At 40.8% G+C, this 20,091-nt stretch overlaps 1 protein-coding gene across 3 annotated transcripts in view; it reads left to right on the top strand.

Moving 5' to 3' along the window:
• The window catches only part of bbs9 (Bardet-Biedl syndrome 9), a 174,807-nt gene that overhangs the window by 78,023 nt on the left and 76,693 nt on the right, over positions 1-20,091 (top strand). For all 3 annotated transcript variants that reach the window (XM_085472091.1, XM_085472089.1, XM_085472090.1), the window contains one exon: positions 13,668-13,850. In XM_085472091.1, the coding sequence (XP_085328217.1) occupies positions 13,668-13,850 (183 nt within the window). The remainder of the gene's footprint in view (positions 1-13,667; positions 13,851-20,091) is intronic.

The raw sequence follows: 20,091 nt of genomic DNA, 5'->3' as shown, positions 1-20,091 counted from the left end.
TGAAAGTGGACATCATCATCTATCTATTATGGTGTCTTGGAAGAACTTCTCAGTTATGTAAAAGATGATTAATAGAGCTTTGAAAGGAAACAGAATGGTCTGTGTCAGTGAGACTCAATAGATTTCACCAAACACAACTTTAATGTCTCGATTTGCTGCAGAGTGTTGTGCTCTTTGGTCTGTTTTAACACATTTGAATTAAATAATTTTATTGTAGTGCATAGTAAATATTTGATTTTACTTTTGAGCAGCTGAGAGTCAGACTGTGAGAAAATGTATGTGAGGCCTGTGTTTTCTTGCACCACTGAACTCTCAGTCGGGCTGGTAGAGTTCATATATTTTTTGGCTTTTGAGAAAGGTTTAAAGCCACACATACACACACGCACACACACACACACACACACTGCATTTGCAGCTGTTTTGGTGAAATGGGCCCTTGAGTTAAGTCACATCACATGCTATTAATACAATCTCGCTAACAGCGTGCGTTGCATGTGTGCATGCAGGTCTCTTCGGGAAAATGTCTGAATTTCGTGTGGGGACCATATATGTGCGTGCGTGCTTCAGTGTGAATTGTTTTAAGTACCTTGCTTTATGGCACGAGTGTCTCAGTATATCTGTTTGAACTCTGACCTCAACCACACTTCCAAACAGCTGTGCCTGCCCTCTTTATTAGGTGTGTGTGGCTGTCAGTGTGTGTATTATATTCATGTGTGCGTTAGTTCTACGCCCTCCGTCTCCACTTTCTCCCTTTCTTTCACCTGGGCTGACCTCCTCATTCAGACAATGTGATGTCACATCCAGATGTTTCCAGCTTTTCCAGTGTGCTTTCATTACAGACACATTTTCTGTGATATAAAAACATGAACCATTGTTTAGTTAATGATTGAATCCAGCTTTTTCTCAACTCTCTACTGTTAGTACTGCTGATGCAGTCTGGATGAAACAATATCAGTTGTTTTCTTAAAGGCACATTTGGAAATGTTGGGAAACGCAAGTGGGGAAAAAAAGTGTTGTAGATATTGTGCATAAGTGAACTGATCAAACATTTACAAGTTTGATATATTAGATCTAACAAGAGGTTATTGCAGGCAGAAGGTTGTGAAATTTGATAAATCCTCAGAGATTCCATCCATCCATCCATTCGCTTCCGCTTATCCTTTTCAGGGTCGCGGGGGGCGCTGGAGCCTATCCCAGCTGTCATAGGGCGAGAGGCAGGGTACACCCTGGACAGGTCGCCAGTCTGTCGCAGGGCCAACACACACGGACAGACAACCATTCGCACTCTCATTCACTCGCACATTCACACCTAGTGGCAATTTGGATTATCCGATTAACCTATCCCCACAAGCTGCATGTCTTTGGACGGTGGGAGGAAGCCGGAGTACCCGGAGAGAACCCACGCAAACACGGGGAGAACATGCAAACTCCACACAGAAAGACCCCGGCCTGATGGTGGAATTGAACTCAGGACCTTCTTGCTGTGCGGCAACAGTGCTAACCAATCTCCTCAGAGATTATTTCACGAATATAGCAAGATGTGTTTTCAAACTTTAACGCCTTTATGGCATGTTTTTTTTGGTGTGTGTGTCAATTAAGAACATTTTATATCATACATATGCTTTTCATTAGTTAGAAAGAGACTCAGTTTGTCATGAAAATGTTCATATGTATTTTTGTAAGGTCTTAGTGTTATGGCTTTTGATTTACAGTTTGCATGAAAACATAAATAAAACGCCTCTCACGTAGTTGCCCTTTTGTTGACTTTCTAGTAAAAGTCATTTACCGTATACTCAGGTGTTATTTAAAACTCATCGATGCTTAATATTTTAAAACCTTCTCATTTGACATTAACACTTTTGTTTGGTAAGTATCACAACTCGTGTTGCTTAAGACCTTTGGGTTTCAGTCAAACACAAAAAAATGTCTGATGGTATGTAGCATGTAAAACATGTAGTTAGTGTGTAGGTGAGCACACATGACATCATTCATTTAAGTGTCACTCAAAGACAATGCATCACCTCCTATTGTAATTTAAAGATCAGTTTTATTATTTTCTAACTAATAGTTATTAGGCTTTTATTCTTAAGTTTACCGCAGCATGTATTATTATTTATCCAGGATTGTCTTTGGTTCAGTTATCCAGTTGTGGAGTTTTTGACACATGTCTGCCTTCTCTTGGATATCTAAAAATGTTGTTCAAAGCATCCATCCATTCGCTTCCGCTTATCCTTTCCAGGGTCGGGGGCGGCTGGAGCCTTTCCTGATTGCTTACAACTCGGTCACACTGGCATGGAAGGGGTAGTAAAAACAGAGTAAAAGTTGTATCTCACCAAAACATTCACAGCACTTTCACAGTTTTCACTACCACTCAGACAATAGCTGGCAAGTGTACGTGGAAAAGTAGGTGTCTTCCATGCAAGCTCCGGGCAACTGTTGCAGTCTGCTAGCTACCAAAGGAGAGATTTTTGGTGTAGCAAAATAAAAATGTGTGATCAGTTTTAATTTTCAGCCACCAGCAACCACTAGTTGCATAGAGCTAACTACTCAGGAAATACATATTTTTTTTCTTGCAACCTCTCCAGATAGTTGCCAACGTGCCTCTGGGCACGTTTAACTGTGGCATTTGCAGTACATCTGTCGCATGAGGGATATTTTCTTCTGCAGAGTAATATAACTGTTGGGCATAGCTCCTACTAAAAAAGCTCGTGACAAGGTTTGTGGGTCATTTTTGAGTACATGTGTTACAATTTCTACAAAGAGACATTGTAAAAAAAAATACTGTTGTTGTTTTTAATTTAGGGGTGAACTTTCACCTGAAAAAATAATTATTATATTAATATTCCAATTATATTATTATAACACATTGTCAAATCCTTTCTGATTTTGATATTTTCTATGATTCGAGTTTTGAAAATTATTAAAGTTATTTATTGCTGCTCTTTCGACACATTTGTGACTTAATGTGCTGCAGGTGTGACCGAAGATCTGTCTCAAATTTATGTGTAGACACAATCTAGACATTTTTTGGAAGCAAGATAAGCCGTCTAATCGTAGCCAAAATCATCAGTGCAGCCTTCACACAGAACCCACTCCCTCCTCCATCCAGCTGGACGGACCAAACCCGCTCATTATGTCAGCACTGGGTGGGCCTTGAGTCAACCAGCAAGCGAATGTGTGTGGGTGTTGGAGGTCACTTCTGAACCTGTCAAGGTCAGGTCTCACAGCCTGGGGCTACTGGCAATCTGGGGCTAGGCCTGGGTGTTAATCCTAGGTTGGGTGTCACTGCGGTGGGTCACACTCTGCAATTTAGTCCCCTGCTCTATCCAGGGCCTCTGGCCCCTAAGGACCACCCAGCACACTGTAGCAACTATTGACCTCTGTATCTGTGTGTGTGTTTCACAGAGAAGCAGAGGGTGTTTGGATTTAATTATACAATTTATTTTTTTGCCAGTGTATAAAAGCCAAATGCCTTAATGCATTTAAGCAGTAGACACCTTAAGTCTGAATTTGCATGTGTGATTGCAACATTTTTGTATTTGCATATTTGCAGCTATGTATCCTGCTTTTGTATGTTTTGAAGTTATGTTGTTCTTAAGGATTTGTGTTCATTTCTGTAAACTGATCTGCCCATATTTAGGACATTTTCTGACTACAGAAAGACAGACATATTCATCCATAAGTAAGAGGAATGAGGGGAGTGAGGGAGGGAGTGCAGCTCTCCCACCCACAACTTATCAGTGGAGAATAAAGCTCTTTGTTCATGACCGTGTGAACACACGTGTCAAAGAAAAGCAGAAGGCCTCTCTCTCAGTCTCACCAGCCCAGAAAAAACACAAGAGTTCAGCTGACTCTTTGTCGGAGTGGGACAGCCTCATAAATCACTGCACAGGGTTAGAGCAGTCATACCGCTGAACGACGGCCTGTTAAAGCATCTCTGACAGCCTTGATTGGGCAGGAGGTCAAAAAAGTAGACTTTTACTTTTTTGTTTAACCAAAGAAACCACATAAACATTAACATGTCTTGTATTTTTTTTTTTACATTAGAGGTATTTAGTTAGTTGCTTACAGTCATCTAGATTGTATCAAAGAAAGTGAAACAGTGGATTGGGTATCAGCCTCTAGATCTACATCGCTCATCGTCACTGATCAAGTAATTTTCAGAATGTTATTGAATTTCTTTAGCTAATTAGTTAATAATTATAAGGCATTATAAGGCATTTTTGCCTTATATCTGTTTTTCCTCAAACTGCCCAATTTTCTTTTCTAAATTTCCCAAAACAGTTGATTTAATTGTTTTAGACAAAATGAATCTTTTTATCAGGTATATAAAAAAATATAATTGTTTACTTACATCTTCTCACATATGCAGTTTACTTATTTTTCTATAAAACTGGATATCATTTTACATTTTAAAACAATTTCCTTGAAAAATATTTCAGTGGCACTTAAGAGGCATGTCCTACCTGCATAGTATTGCAATAATGATTTGCTTGCCTTACTTGAGGTCTGTCCAGAAAATCCAGTATTCATAGTAACAGCAGTGTCCGTAATGTCTGTGAAAACACTATTGGCAGTTATACATTTACCACTCCTCAGTTTAGTCCCTTGCCACTCCGCTATCAGAAGCAATTCAGAAGCCCTTGTTGGGCTGCAAGAATGTACTTCTTGCACTTTTTGATCAGTCCAGGAGTTATCCAGATTAACACCGGTAATGCTGACCTCAAGTCACACTGCAGTGGTTTGGAGCTGAGAGTGCTGCATCTACAATGAGGATTAGCACCTCTAAGACTGAGGCCACAGTTATTATCTAAAAAGGGGTGGACTGCCTCCTCCAGGTATGACTAGTTGCCTAGTTGCTTCAAATGGCGGAGTTATAGTTTCTCGGGGCACCTGTTCACAGTTCGGTGAAATATGAAGTGGGAAACTGACAAATGGAGTGGTTTAGTGCCATCAGTCATAATGACACTGTATCCATCTCTTGGGGTTGTTTGTTATTTATTGATCTGTTGATTTGTTGAGCTGTGGTGAGAAAAAAAGAAAAAAAATCTGAATCTGTGATGTTTTTTTTCTTCTCAGAAAAGAGCTTTCCTGAAACAATCTATGGGTTCATCTTGAAAGACTATAACTCATGGAAGCTCCTCAGTATCCCCTCAGGAGAGCTGGTAGTGGCTTTGGATGTTCAGGCAGGTCTATGTAGACTGTTGCTCCTGCGACCAGGACTTGGATCAGTGCTAAAAGACAGATAGTTGGACGGATGGTTTCCTCCAGCCGATAATGGCATGTTGTCCGTATATATACTAACAAATTATTGTTTTAAGATGATAGGCTCAATGACCTGCACACTAAAATGCAGTAAAATTAATTGTGATTTTTTTTCTATGAGACATTTTGTGCATGATTACTAAAGCTAATTTGCCCGAGTAGATATAAAGTTAAGCGTAGATATAAAGACAAACAAAAGAAAAGGATGTGGAAGCCTGGAGTTCATGCTTATCTGGTGGATATGCTCCAAGTCTTTTCCCAGCAGATGATAAACCATGAGAGGTTGGATCAGGTTTGGTTGCCAGATCCTATCACTTTATCCTCTACATCTTTCCTCATTCGGTACTCCATTCAGACTTGAGTAAACAATCTTTTTTTCACCCTACCTTTTATTCTCTGTATTTTATTCAATTTCTTTGTGGCCTCCAAGTTTTTTCTCCCCTCATCTCTCTCATCCCCTTCTGTCTATTACACTCTCTTGCTCTCTCCTCTTGTCTTATCAGTGGGAGTGTAGACAGACAGTGTTATCAACACGGTGTGTGTGTGCTTGTTTTGACCACAGACAATAGTGGTTACTGTCTGTCTGTCTGGCTATCTGTCTATCAGACACTGGTAGAAGAGATGCTGATCACTCTGTCACTCATCCACCAGATTGCTCTGTCTCCACCGTCCTCGGCATGTCTACCTCCTAACATAACATCTAACTGCCTGACCCTTTCATTTTAGCTCAATCTGCTTTTTTAAAGAAATCATTATTGCCCAGGTTTCTTTTTTTTCACTTCAACATTTTGGTGGTCAAACTGGTTGGTTGCAGTCCTCATATAATGAGTTTTTCCCTCAGACAGTTTGACCTGCAGAGGATCAAACACTGCGCTGCAAACATGACAAACACTGCTAAATGATGCTCAGTAACCAAGCCAAAGTAACTCAAAGTGTACGTTTAATAGTCACAATGAGCGCTATCATTTTCCTGAGCTGACTACGATGTTTAAGGAGGTAAAGACCAAAGTGAAAAGCAGAATATGTTTTTTGGTGATGGACTGAAGACATCAAAAGTATTTGGTACCTCTTTATGTTTGTGTAGTATGATATCATAAGCTAGTGTCTGACACTGCACTGTTTAGGTTAACTCCCTGAAGGTCTCTCTACACCCCTGCACTGTATTTGTGTGCGTGTCTGCAGGTGTTTGGCAGCCAACATCAGGCTCTACAACAGCACAAAGGAACTCTAATGAGACACATATTTAGATATTTGGGCCTCACCACTCGACACACATAAGTGAAACAGTGAATCTGTTACTGTTCTTTCAGTACTGAGGAAATGTGGTCTTGTGTTAGTGAAAGCACATTTGATCGTGAGCAGAACGGATGTTAATGGAAGTCTGTGCGATCGTGAGTGTTTGTGTAAGTGATACTGTGTGTGTGTGTGTGTGTGTGTGTGTGTGTGTGTGTGTGTGTGTGTGTGTGTGTGTATTTAAGATGATTTCAGGAGCTTGTGCCTGTCTATGTAATTGTATCCATTTGTGAGTATGTCTATTAGTCGTCCTGCGTGAGGAAATGGGCTCTGTATTTCCAGCCGTCGTTAAACTGAGATTCTAATTAGCTCTTTAATTAAGACACGGAAACACATGCACGTGCACACACAACCAACTGTAACACATTCATTTGACCTTAGTGTGAACTTTTTCAACTTCGTTCTTCATTTCTTTCTTTATACTCATACTGTAACCCATCTCCTTTACTTCTTTGCTTTCCTGTCCTGTAAAACATTGTTTTGCTCCTGTCCCTGTCTGTGTTTCACTCTCACCCAGCTTGTCTCTCTTTTCCTTGATGCATCGTCCCATAATACCCCGGGCTGAGAGCGATGTGTTCTGCCACGTTGCTTTCTTCCAAACGGACTTCTGTTATTTTCCACTTGCACAGATAGTGCAGCACTGTGTGCACAAAGTCAATTGTGTATTTGTAGGCGCACCTATCTTTAAGTTGTATGTATGCATATGTGTTTTCATATTGGACTGTGTGTGCATGTGTGTGCATGTGTGTGTCTGTGGCTTGGAGTTCATCCATGCTGTTTGCTGCGGCTTACTGAGCAGGAAACATCTAATCTGTCGACTCTGTGGAGGATACGCTCACACAGGAACACACACACAAAAACACTCTGAGCTTTATTTCTTGTCTGTTTCACTTTATGTAAGGATAAAACTCTGGCAGCAGATACCTTTATTTTATTTTTCCACTTGCCGCCATGTTGACTTTTACTAACATTCAGCGATGTTTGACAGAAATGCATTTTTTTTGTGTGCATTTGGCTCGACATTTGCTGCAGAGCCTTTCACAGACTTTACCACTTGATATCTGAGCTGCTACACAAGTGCTTTTGCGCTTTGTGTTGTAAAATTGTCCAAACTTGGCGTTGAGTTATACTGTAGCTGTTGAAAGTCAAACAGGAACAAATTCTACACCAAATTATCAACTGCAGCGCTGGAAGGTCATGGACTGGGTAGCACTTTTCCACCAGTTTTTTAAAGGACATAGTTTGACTAGTTTATGTTTGACATCATATCTGTTAATATTTAACAGCATGTATAATAGTGCTTTTGAAAAGAAAAGTACTGTTAATGTTACTAGTGAGTGACTGACCCGATCCCCGTATATTAAATGTGGGGCAAAGAAATATGTCTGAGTTACTCTAGCAGTTACACAAGTTAGAAATGATGATGGTGTGCAATTTCATTATTGCATATGTCAGAAGATGGGAATGTTAATTGGGTTACAAGATAAATACTGTGATTCTTGACGTTCCAGTGGCTTGTTTGACATCTTACACTGAGTTTATGCTTGCTCTACCACCCTAACAAACAAAGGCGTGCACTAAAAGTGACATCACAGTTGGTGTCTTTGCCATGATTTCATGCCTTGTTGTCATGTTGGCATTAGATGTGTGGCCATGGCTGTCTTGAATACACAAGTGTACAATCGTGACAGTTTTTACCACCATTTCAGTGATATATTGGTGCAGGAGCTCAGAGAGAGCGATGCTTCAACAGCTTCATAAGATGACACATGTGGAGGAAGCTTAAAAACACAGCAGTGTCTTTGCATATGATTTTGACTTCTTGTGCCCCTTTATCAGCACTGATGTGAAGTTTTCTTTCTGAGTAGTGGTACCTGTTGCTCAGGAGAATACTGAACAAGTCCGGCACATGCTCAAGCGCCACTTTGAACTGTGACAGGGCTGTTGTGCATTGTCTTAGTTAATATTATGATGGTGACTTTAGAGTCAGTTTTTTTGTTTTTATAGTTTTTATTTTTCACTGTATAAGTCATATAACTGTATTAAAACAAGGAAATGAAATTACATTAGTGGCATTTCCTGTGTTTTCTTTCTGCTTCATGGGGCATATTTATTTTAAGTTATTGGCCATGTTGGTTATTCTGAGAGATAAGTTGGCCCTGTCTATTTTAAAAAGTTCAAAGTGCTGCTTTCTTTGACCTAAACACTGCGCACTGGAATGATCACTGTAACCATCTTCACATTATGTTAATTCAAAGGAACATGACATTAGCTATATCTTGCTCATCATATATACATGATTTTAAGGGTGCTAGGTTGGTTTATATACTGAGAATAAACTTCATTAGTCAAGCACAGAATTCATTCTGAAACTTTTTCTCCTCCCTTCTTTCCTATGAACAGCATGGCAGCCAAATGTGAATCCTGGGCAGCTAATTCCTAAGTCTAACTTTTTAAATGCTTGTTGCATCTCAGCTTAAATTTAAGAGTCAGTTACATTTTGTTGTGTGTGTGTGTGTGTGTGTGTGTGTGTGTGTGTGTGTGTGTGTGTGTGTGTGTGTGTGTGTGTGTGTGTGTGTATATGGATATAGAGTGTGTGCTCTAAATACTGCATTTCCATGGATTTGGTAGATAGGGGTATTGCTAATTTCTGTTTGTGTTTTCCTGGGTATTTTTCTCAGTACATGTGTGTGCATATCTTTGTGCATTTGTGCGTGAATAGATAAACATGACTGTTTGTGTATGTGTCTGTGTGTGGTTTGCAATCCCCAGAGTAACGTAAAATGTTGGCTTGTATTGGAAGCTTTGTACTCTGTGTTTGCATCTGAACAAGTGAATGGATGGAAGAAATTCTAATAGAGGGAATTTTTCTTTAATAACATCTTTCATAGACTTTCAGTCTTTCCCTCTGACTTTTTTTTTTTTTGACGGTCTAGGTTAAAGGGCCATGACGCTGTCACAAACTTGTGCCTTGTCACTGAGATGTAAACCAGGTTTAAGTGCATAAGATGCAGCAGAATGTCCCTTTATGTTTCAAATAGACTCCAGACTTTATTGCAGACACCTCGGGAGGTCGTAACCCCAGCAGCTTCAACTGCAGGTTGTTTAAGGTCACCAGTAGTTCAGCTGCTGACGTACAACTAAATAGCTGTGAGAGGGATGGTGTTGATGTCCAAGTTTAGAATTTTTTTAAGCACCTTTTCTGTCCAGGCTTCCTGGAAGCTGATTTGTATTGGTTATTTGTTTTTAACATTTGTGTATATATTCTGTACATATCTGTGTGTAAATGGATGTGTGTTCACATTTGCATGTTTTTATATCTCTGTTCTGTGTGTGTGTGCGTGTGTGTGTGTGTGTGTGTGGGGGGGGGGGGGGGGGGTGTTTAGGCTAAATGTGTCTTTGTATTCTCTCAGCTGGCATCAATCAGAGTGTGTGTGTGGAGTCGACCCACTGCCAACAATGAAGCCCTTCACCAAACCTGGAGCCTTTTATCAATACGCACACACAGACGTGCACACATGCACATTTTCAGAGATCTCGAGGGGAAGGTGGATGGGGTTTTGTTTGGATCTTGAGAAGGATGAAGGTAGTCAGTGTGTGTGTCTGTGTGGCGCATGGCAGAAATTTAGCATTAGAGTATAAGGAGTTCATGTACGTGAGTTGTAGCTCGTGAGTGTTTTTAAACGTATATTTTTTTTTTTCACAATTCACAAAATTAGACTCCCAAAGATCCAACAGAATTTTGCAATTATTTATTATTTATCTAAATACTCTGAGCAGTGTTCCCAATAAGTGTGCAGAATTTTACAGCTTTTTACCATATGGTTGTACAAGATGCAAGGGAGGAAGAGAGGGAAAAAAATGAAGAGAGCAAGTGAGTCAGAAATAATTTACATTCGGTCACACTTTTTTAAAAGACTTAAGCCAAGCTTATGTCTTTGTGTACTCATGAAGGTTAGACTGGGTTAGACTGGCAAGACAGTGATGAGAAATAGTTAATCATTTGGCAAGAATGCGTATGCATGTGTGTGCATGTGTGTCTAACTTGAGAGTTGTGAATGACATGGCACCCACAGATGACCTCAGCCTTGAATGAATGCTTGAGTCCTTTTAGGTTTACCACCAAATGAAAGGAAGTGAATTAAGACTTTAACTCTGACTGTTTACACTTAGTGTGCAAGTCTTAGAGGAGGCTCTCGTACCCATGTACTCATGTTTGTAGTTTAGTATTACGCAAATCAAAACGGCTTACTTAAGCAATTGGTGCTTTACCCTAGCATGCACACAGATATACACTCACTCTCTCACTCACTGACTCTCTCTCTCTCTCTCTCTCTCTCTCTCTCCCCAACACACACACACACACACACACACACACTTCATTTCTGAGTCTTCCATCTCTGTTTTCGCAGTATCAAATGGCAAGCGCTGAATCCATTTGTCAAACAAACTCCTGGCGTACGTTGGCACTCAGGCCTGCAGATCACTCATTTATCTGAATACACACTCTTCCATTAGTCCCAGATCTGCTTTCACCTCTTCTTTTTCTCTCTCTGTCCGTTCATCTCTCTCCTCCTCCTCCTGCTTCTCTCATTTCCCTCCTTGTCTTCATCCGGCTTGCCCTTTCTTGTTGTCTTCTTATTCATCTGTCTTGCTCTTTCATCGCTTGTTCTCTACTCATCTCCACTCCTCTGTTATTGCAATGATACAGGGATGAAGGGACTGACCCCTCACTGAAGGTCAGAGTTCACATGGTCCTACCACACCTCATATATGTATTCTCTCTCTTTCTGCCTTCTACTGCTGAGCTGCGTACTTGAGTAAACGTTAGAAGAGCTTAACCCTCACTTTTGTGCTGTTTAACCTCATCTTCATTGCAAAGCAAGTATTTCATTCCTCTTTGCTCCCCGTCTATGTTTTTGATTCCCACAATTCTTAAGAAAACATGCCTTCGAAAATACTGCCAACCGAGTGTATGGGCAAGTCATCAGAGCAAGCAGTCTCTACATGTAGAGAACAATTTATTTGAATTCTGCTGTGTTTCGTCTTTTTAGTTTAGTTTATTTTTAAACTTGAGAAAGAAGAAAATCCGTAGTAAACATTCTCTAAATGGGATTTCCAGTGCTCTAACAGGAGAACAGCAGTGCAGTTTGTTCAGAGAAAAAAAACTAAATCCAGTAGTCTGCAGGAAAGAGCCATAAAGCACAAAGGCTGAAGGGCATGGAAATAATGGACTGGGGTTTATTTCCTCCTGTTGAAGAATATATTGGTAAAGGAAAGAGTGAAAGAATTTTTAAGAAGTTGAAGAAATATTAGAAAAAAATCCTAAAAGGAAGATTTCCACTGGTAATGTTTAATTAATTTACAGAATTGTTGCAGAACTGTCCTGTAAGTAGTGCATTTAAGATGTTATTGTCAAAGCAATGATTTTTAAAAACATACCGAGCATACAGGTGGGAACTTTAAGTGGGCTTTATAATGTGGATATTGAATGCAATATCTTCCAATTGATATGAGTCCTAAAGTGGTAAAATGGTGTGATTTGCATATTACGCATTACCTTTAAGCTGAGAGCTGGTTAGTTATGTAATGAATATACATATATCTACTAACAGGTCATATATCAGTCAGTGCTATTCTTCATTCCCACGTTAAATTAGTCTCTTCAGTTGCTGTCCTGGAAGTTGAGAAATGTTGAAATATGTTGAAATCTTTCTGTTCCCAGTGGTTAATTCACCTGTAGTATCTTGAAGTTGTGAAATGTCAGTTACTTCCTATAATTTCTGGTCACCACAATGCTGTGAATCACTTCCAGTGTAGCTTAACTGACTACTACCAAACTAATGTTTATATGGGTCTTATGGGTCAAGAGTCTTAACCATTCAAGGGAACTAGAATTGGACCCAGATCCACATACCTACTGTGACACCTTCGAGCGTTTTCACCATTGCGAACTTGGTTGCAAAAACCTGGATGTGATGAGGAGGGACACACCCGTTGGCTGATAACTTGTCATTGACGGGTTGCTTGTCATGTAGCCTCACACATGAGATAATCCTCTTTTTTGAAACGCGGTATGATCAAGATTTACGAAACAGAGTTCATTTTTTATTCATTATGTCCCAACATAAGAGACTGAGCCCATGGACTGAGCAAGAACATGTTTAAACAAGAAATAACAGAAAGCTGTTTTCCCATAAACTTCTACTGGACCAGACGTCTTTTTGCAACTACAGCTGTCGCCCTCTAGTGGCCTTAAGATAGAATGCAGATTTAGGCTCTAGCTTCATTGTAAATATACCGGGTTAGCTAAAACTAGACAAGAAAGGAAGGAAGAATCATCCTGTGTGTATAACAGTTTAACAAATGATTTAACTGTCTCTTTCATCTCTGACAAAGCAGTGTGTTTGACTTGCGTTGTAACTAGTAGTCCATCAAAAATCTTGCCAAACATGTCATCCCTACACATTATTTTAAAATTTAATTTCAGATGTTAAAGGCCAAAAGGGAACTGTGAGATCTTAATATTGCAGCAGGGAATTGTGACCCCCGTTATAAAAATAATACACAAAGATGAAGTGGTTCAGGGTGAATTCAGGCTAACACACAGTGAGAGTAATGAAGAAGCTGCAGACTCGATGCTCATAAAACTGTTTACACAGGTTTTGCCACTGATGTTAAGTCTTTGTCTTTGGGGATAAATGGGTGTGTTTTAGAGAAAGTGACCCAGCAAGGCTTTTAGGGATGATTTGTCATTTGGTCCAGCAAGAAAGCAAAGGGGGAAATCTGGCTTTTGTGTCATATTAAGAAAATATAATAATTATGGAGATGACTCAGAAGAAAATACACAAAAATTCAAAATGACTGGAACCAGAGGTCAAGTTGGGTAGCCAGCAGATTTATATTTTTCTTGGCTGACTTTGAAGCATGTTTATAATTTTTGACAAGTATTCAAGTTTTTTATAAAACAAACTGGATCAAGATCAGAGGTGAAGTCACAGCTCCTTAAATGCAAACTGTTGATGTATGAATGCATTTTCATCACCTCTGTATGCAATGGTGATTCTTGTGATGATTAGGAGAGATTTACCAGCTCCTGTCTCCTCCAGGTAATGGCACTGGCAGAGGCTGCAGAGGAGAACCGGGCACTGCTGGAAGAGGCGTTTGTTCGTCTGCGGAGTGCCACACACCTTCTCGTGCTCCTGCTGTCCCTGTGGCAGGGCCTGACCCCCGATCAGACCAGCATCCTGGAGGCCACACTGCTTCCTCTGCTGCAGGACACACCGCAGCTGGTACACAGTCTCTCACTCACGCACGCACACACACACACACACACGCACGCACGCACGCACGCACGCACACACACACACACACACACACACAGGTGGCCATTAACATGTCAGTATCTGTCCATCCATCTGCAGCTTGCTCAGTATACATAGACCCAGCTTAAACACACTCTCTAAAAACTTTTAAAATACATTAAGTACTTCTGGTCTCTGTGGAATACACACACAAACGCACACACACAAACTCAATCACACATTCAGTTTTTAGCACTCAACACTCACCCGTCAGCTCTGCACAGAGTCAGAGTGTGTTCTGTGGTACCTGTTCATAATTTGACCATTAAATCTGATGTGTGTGTGAGTTTGTGTGTGTGTGTGTGTGTGCATGCATGTGTGAATATATATAAAATACACAAATACACGCAAAAGGTCAAGGTCAAAGAAAGGTCCTAGTGTGAATAGATGGCATATTGCTCTTTAAAGAGCCTCTGACTCAGACGTCAAGCTTTGTGTGAGAGTGTGTTTGAATGTGTGTTTGTGCTTATGTGAGCGTGGGTTGTGCACTGCCGTGTTGACAGAGCTCCTCCATTTGCTGCAGTCAGACCACGAAAGATTTGTCACTCCATCGAGACGGCGAGTGCCCACTGTGGGTATGTTTGTATTAGTTTTTCCATAGCTCTGATCAATCCCCTGAACCTCTCATTACCACTGTGTCTATTTCCAGCTTTCGCTAACGGCGCAGAGTTACACACATGCACACAACTGTGCATAAAATATCTTACAGTACGCACACACTGTGATTGTAGACAGAAATAGCTTCAGAGGGTCAGTTGATGAGCCTCGAGGGACTGTGAAAGTACGTTTGTGTGTGTGTGTGTGTTATTATAAATGGGATTAATGGCATTAAGTAAATTAGTAGTAATCAGGGTCATGTCCACAACATTAAGACAAACAGGTGGACTGAAGGGTTATTTTAGGAAATTTATATTACCTGATGCAGTGCTGTGACAACATCTATCAAGATTCCAGTGGAGTTTTTATTAAGTTATTAGAACATTTATTTTTCTTTGTGTAACATGTTATTTTGGCTTATTACACCTAGGCACTTCTTTTGTTGAGAGGGAATTGTTATTTTTATTATTTAAGTCAAAATTTTTGAAAACTCTTTTTTCAAAAAACACTAAATCTTCATCTGGACTTTTTACCGTTTCTGTGGGTGGACTGGCGAGGTCATTCCAGGTGAGTACAAGTCCGTCACTCAGTTAGTTCCAGGATTGTCACAGATATGAATAAAGTCTCTGAGGAGAATGGGGGTGGAACAGTTATCAATTCTTCAGCCAAAATGAACGATTGGCTAACTTAGTTAAATATTTCTCCATCTTGAATTCATTAGTAAGTTCCTACACACTCTTCTGTTACCCATTACCCATTTATTGGATCTTTTTCAAATGCAGAACTTTTTTCATTTTTCAGTAAAAATGCAATTTTCATAATTTCAGTTCAGTCTCACTGAGCAGTTTTACCCGCGGAGATGATCCTGATCGAGATACTGTTTTTGGAGAGCAAACTCCAGTACAGCACATGATCCCAAAGTTCTGTTGGTCCACTCATTAAAAATAATAATAAACAGACAAACATGCAATTAAAATTTTTCCTGTAAGGTATGTCCTAGGACAGGACACCAATGTGGCTGCTATTCATAGGTCGCTGCCATTCTGACCCAGATACTTGTGCATACAGTTCATTGTCAGTGTGAACGATGGATGGAGCCACGCTGACATCACTCACGAGAGGGTGGATTTATAATTTATCAGCTGATGCTAATTAGCTTAGTTAGCAAACTAAATTCATAAACGATATGGCTACAATCCACAGACATGCATATCAGGTAACTGGTGCTCAGACTAAAAAAATGCTGGAATTTTAGTCTCCAAAACCAAAGCAATAACTTTTTGGATGCTCTGTACCGCAGTGCAAGTCATAACATTAGTCAGGTAATCCATTAAAAATGCTCATAAAGGCATAAATGCTGCACACACACACACACACACACACACACACACACACACACAGTAAAGAGGTCCAGTTTAATGACTACACCAGGTGGATGAGTTGTAAAAAAAAATTACCAGAGTATTTATGATAGGATAACTGTCCATAGAGGCCAAAACCTTTTTTTTTTTTTTTACCAGGCTGTAAATATGCTTTTTGATGCTGTAAAATTGGCCATTTTAACCTGGCCGTCTATGGGGAATGTCTCCCTTCTGGAGCCAGCATGAAGTGGCACCTAGAGGAACTGTAAATTTTGCCACTTGTGCATTTGCTTCATTTTCAGCTCTGGAGTTTTCCGCTTGGTTTCAAAACAATGACATTTGAAGCTGAACTTTATTTTGGGGATAATGATGAAGTCACAGGTAGTGGAGCTCATATTGAACAACAACTGGTGTCCACTTTAAAAAAAATCATTGTGCACAGCTCTGTGAAAAACCATTGAACATGCACCTGTTGCTGCACCTCTGAGACTGAGATTGTAGAAGACTGAAATATGAAAGTTGAGACATTTTGACAAAGGAGATACTATACACAGCAATCTCTGCTCACTGAAACGCAGAATAACTAAAATATATAATGCAATACCAAATGACCCATGTCACTTTCATATTATGTGATTGGAAAGCACAAAGAATGGCAAAAATCTGTGGCAAAGTTTATGCTTCTCAGGATATTTGGAATTAAGAAGAGGAGTTCTTTTGAGTGCAGGCTCATTACACTGCTTTTTATCTGAAAGAAAATAGAAATATTTATAATAACAAGGTCAAAAACAAGGAGGAGGTGGAGAAAAAAGGAGAAGGAGGAACACCAGAGGAAATGCATCTGTGAGGTATCTAACGAAACGTCTCATTTAGTTGCAGCCAAGCAGAACACCTCCTTTTTCTCTTCATGCATTCCTTCCTCCGTGTCCTCCTCCCACTCTGCTCTCTTTCCCACTTTTCATCCTCATCTCACTCCTCATTGTTTTTCTATTCTCTATTTTTTACACCAGCAGTGTTATCACTCTCCATCATCCCTCCTGCTCTTTTTTTTCTGTTTATACCATAGTGCATTCTTTACCCTCTTTTTCTCACTGTCTCAACACCTCCTGCTTCTGCTTTCCTTCTCTCATTATTTTCCTCCCAGTTTCTTGATACAGTCATAATGCCAGTCTTGCTCAGGCTTCTCACTCTCTGAACTAACACTATAGACCCTAAACTATACATTAGGGCTGCCACGATTTGTCGACTAGTCACGATTACGTCGACTATCAAAATCGTCGACGACTGATTTAATAGTCGACGTGTCGTTTGAAGCTTTGTAAGATCGCAAAAGACGCAGGAATAATAGCAGGATTTAAGAGTGTAATAACGGACTGAAACAGAAGATGGCAGCACAGCATGTACAAGGATGCCAGCTGCCGTTAAACCCCGAAGAAGAAGAAGAAGCAGCTGTGTCCCAGAATTCATAGCGCGGCCCAGCTTAGTTTCCAACAATGGCGGTAGCTAGTTAGTTTTAATATTACTCTTATTATTCTTTCTGGGTCACAAAATAAACGTTTAACATATTTTCAGGCGAGAATGTAGCTGTGTAAACCTCAAATATCGGCTCAGTTTAGCAGGACACCACATATTTTCAAAAGCGCTCCGACGTTTTCGGAGACGTCTGTTACCCACTAGCTCGGTAGCTAGCCGGGGGCTAGGTCACTAGCGCCGTGAGAACACCGGACTCCCGGCAAATTGTTTTCAAACCCACTGCCGTCTTTCGCGACTCAGGTTAAATATATATGAGTCACTTAGATAAATTAAAAATGTTGTTGTTTGGCTTTTTTATTTTTTTTATTTTTTTTTATTTTATTTGTTCCTGAGTAAAGCGGTTTGGCTGAGATTAAAGTTATAGTTTTTACACAGCTGAATAAACGTCAAGCAGACAGCTGATTATCAGAAGTGTGAGATGCTGGAGAATATACTCCGGTGTCCTGTTATATTTTAGATAGCAAGGAGTTTATTAAACTTTACCGAAACAATCTGCAAATTTCATTAAAATTGAATAAACTATCATCTTGTCTTTATTTTTAGTTAGCACCTTAAAAGCTTAAAGCTGTAAGCTAATGATAGTTATATAAGAGCAGATGCTGCTGGTGCAATAAGCTGTAGTTTTACGTCCAGTGGATGATGATCTGATTAGTCGACTAATCGCATAAATAATCGGTGACTAGTCGACTATCAAAATAATCGTTTGTGGCAGCCCTACTATACATCAGCCGTAACTTTAAAACCAGTGATACAAGGCTCCCTGTCCATGTCTCAACAGATATACAGATATAGCTCCTGAAAGTGTTTTGTAGCCTTAAATCACAAATGGTTCTATAAACCTTTTAACAGTGTTAAGACATTTGAAAGAGAATTTTCCCATTCATGATATGGTGGTTTTTTTTTTTTTTGTATTCAACCATAATTTTGGGGGTAGACAGCATAGACACTAAAGTTTGCGAATGCAATAACCTGAAAACATGGCGATATAAGAGAAACACGTATGTGAGAATGCTGTTTGTAGATTACAGCTCAGCATTCAATACCATCGTTCCCTCGAAGCTGGACAGGAAACTGCAGGATCTAGGACTGAGCAGCTCCCTCTGCAGCTGGATCCTTAACTTCCTGTCTGACAGACGCCAAGTGGTCAAACTGGGCAGCATCACCTCATCCCCCGTCACACTGAACACTGGTGCTCCACAGGGGTGTGTACTGAGCCCTCTCCTGTACTCACTCTACACCTACGACTGCACGGCTACTAGCAACTCCAACATCATTGTGAAGTTTGCGGATGACACTACAGTGGTGGGTCACTACAGGGAGGAGGTCAGCGCCCTGACCCACTGGTGTCAAGACAGCCATCTCACCCTCAACGTCGCAAAGACAAAGGAGTTGATAGTGGACTTCCGGAGATGCAGAGAAGTACACACCCCCATCACCATCAACGGCGCTGCTGTGGAGAGAGTGAGCAGCTTCCGGTTCCTTGGTGTACATCTGGCTGAGGATCTTACGTGGTCAGTACACATAAACAACACAGTGAAGAAATGGTAAATGGTAAATGGCCTGTATTTATATAGCACTTTACTAGTCCCTAAGGACCCCAAAGCGCTTTACATATCCAGTCATCCATCCACCCATTCACGCACACATTCACACACTGGTGATGGCAAGCTACATTGTAGCCACAGCCACCCTGGGGCGCACTGACAGAGGCGAGGCTGCCGGACACTGGCGCCACCGGGCCCTCTGACCACCACCAGTAGGCAACGGGTGAAGTGTCTTGCCCAAGGACACAACGACCGAGACTGTCCAAGCCGGGGCTCGAACCAGCAACCTTCCGATTACAAGGCGAACTCCCAACTCTTGAGCCACGATCGCCCAGCGCAACAGCGCCTCTTCTTCCTCAGGAGACTGAAAAGATTTGACATGAGCCCCCGTATCCTCAGGACCTTCTACCGCTATGCCATTGAGAGCATCCTCACTGGATGCATCACCACCTGGTATGGCAACAGCACCGCTTACAACCGCAAAGCTCTCCAGAGAGTAGTGCGGTGTTCTGAACGGATAATTGGAGGTGAGCTTCCCTCCCTCCAGGACATCTACAGGAAGCAGTGCCTGAGGAAAGCGGGGAGGATTATCAAGGACTCCAGTCACCCCAGCCATAAACTATTCAGACTACTTCCATCAGGAAGGAGGTTCTGCAGTATCCGGTCCCGTACCAGCAGACTGAGAGACAGCTTTTTCCACCAGGCCATCAGACTGCTGAACACTTCATAGACACCTCACCTCCACTACTGGAACTTCAACATTATGCACTCCACACTGTATATAAATGCCACTTGTTTCAAATTATTATGAAATAAAGAGGTTATATTTGTCCATAATTTCTTGCTTCATATTGTGGATCTGTAGTCAAACCACAGGTTTCTTTATAACATAATAGGCCTTCTGACTCTGAGAGCTTCTGATTGTCAGTAACTAGGCATTTACAGTAAATAGATGTATTAAAGTTGATTGTACCCAGAAGTTAAGGAAAGTAGCTGATGCTGTACTAAATCCACTCTTGATTTGGTCTTAGGATGATTGTGTGGGTAATGTTTCCCCCTGAGACTGACTGTATGGCATTGTTCTCACAGAGCCGTAACTCCGGTCTCTCAAATGACATTCGCAGTCTTGATGAG

This window comes from Copadichromis virginalis, linkage group LG11 (genome assembly GCF_057382275.1).
Source record: "Copadichromis virginalis isolate Kocher_CV1m ecotype Utaka linkage group LG11, C_Virginalis_male_GT1.1, whole genome shotgun sequence".
NCBI lineage: Eukaryota > Metazoa > Chordata > Actinopteri > Cichliformes > Cichlidae > Copadichromis > Copadichromis virginalis.
Note: the sequence above shows the minus strand (reverse complement) of the source record. Positions and strands in the feature narration are given on the sequence as shown.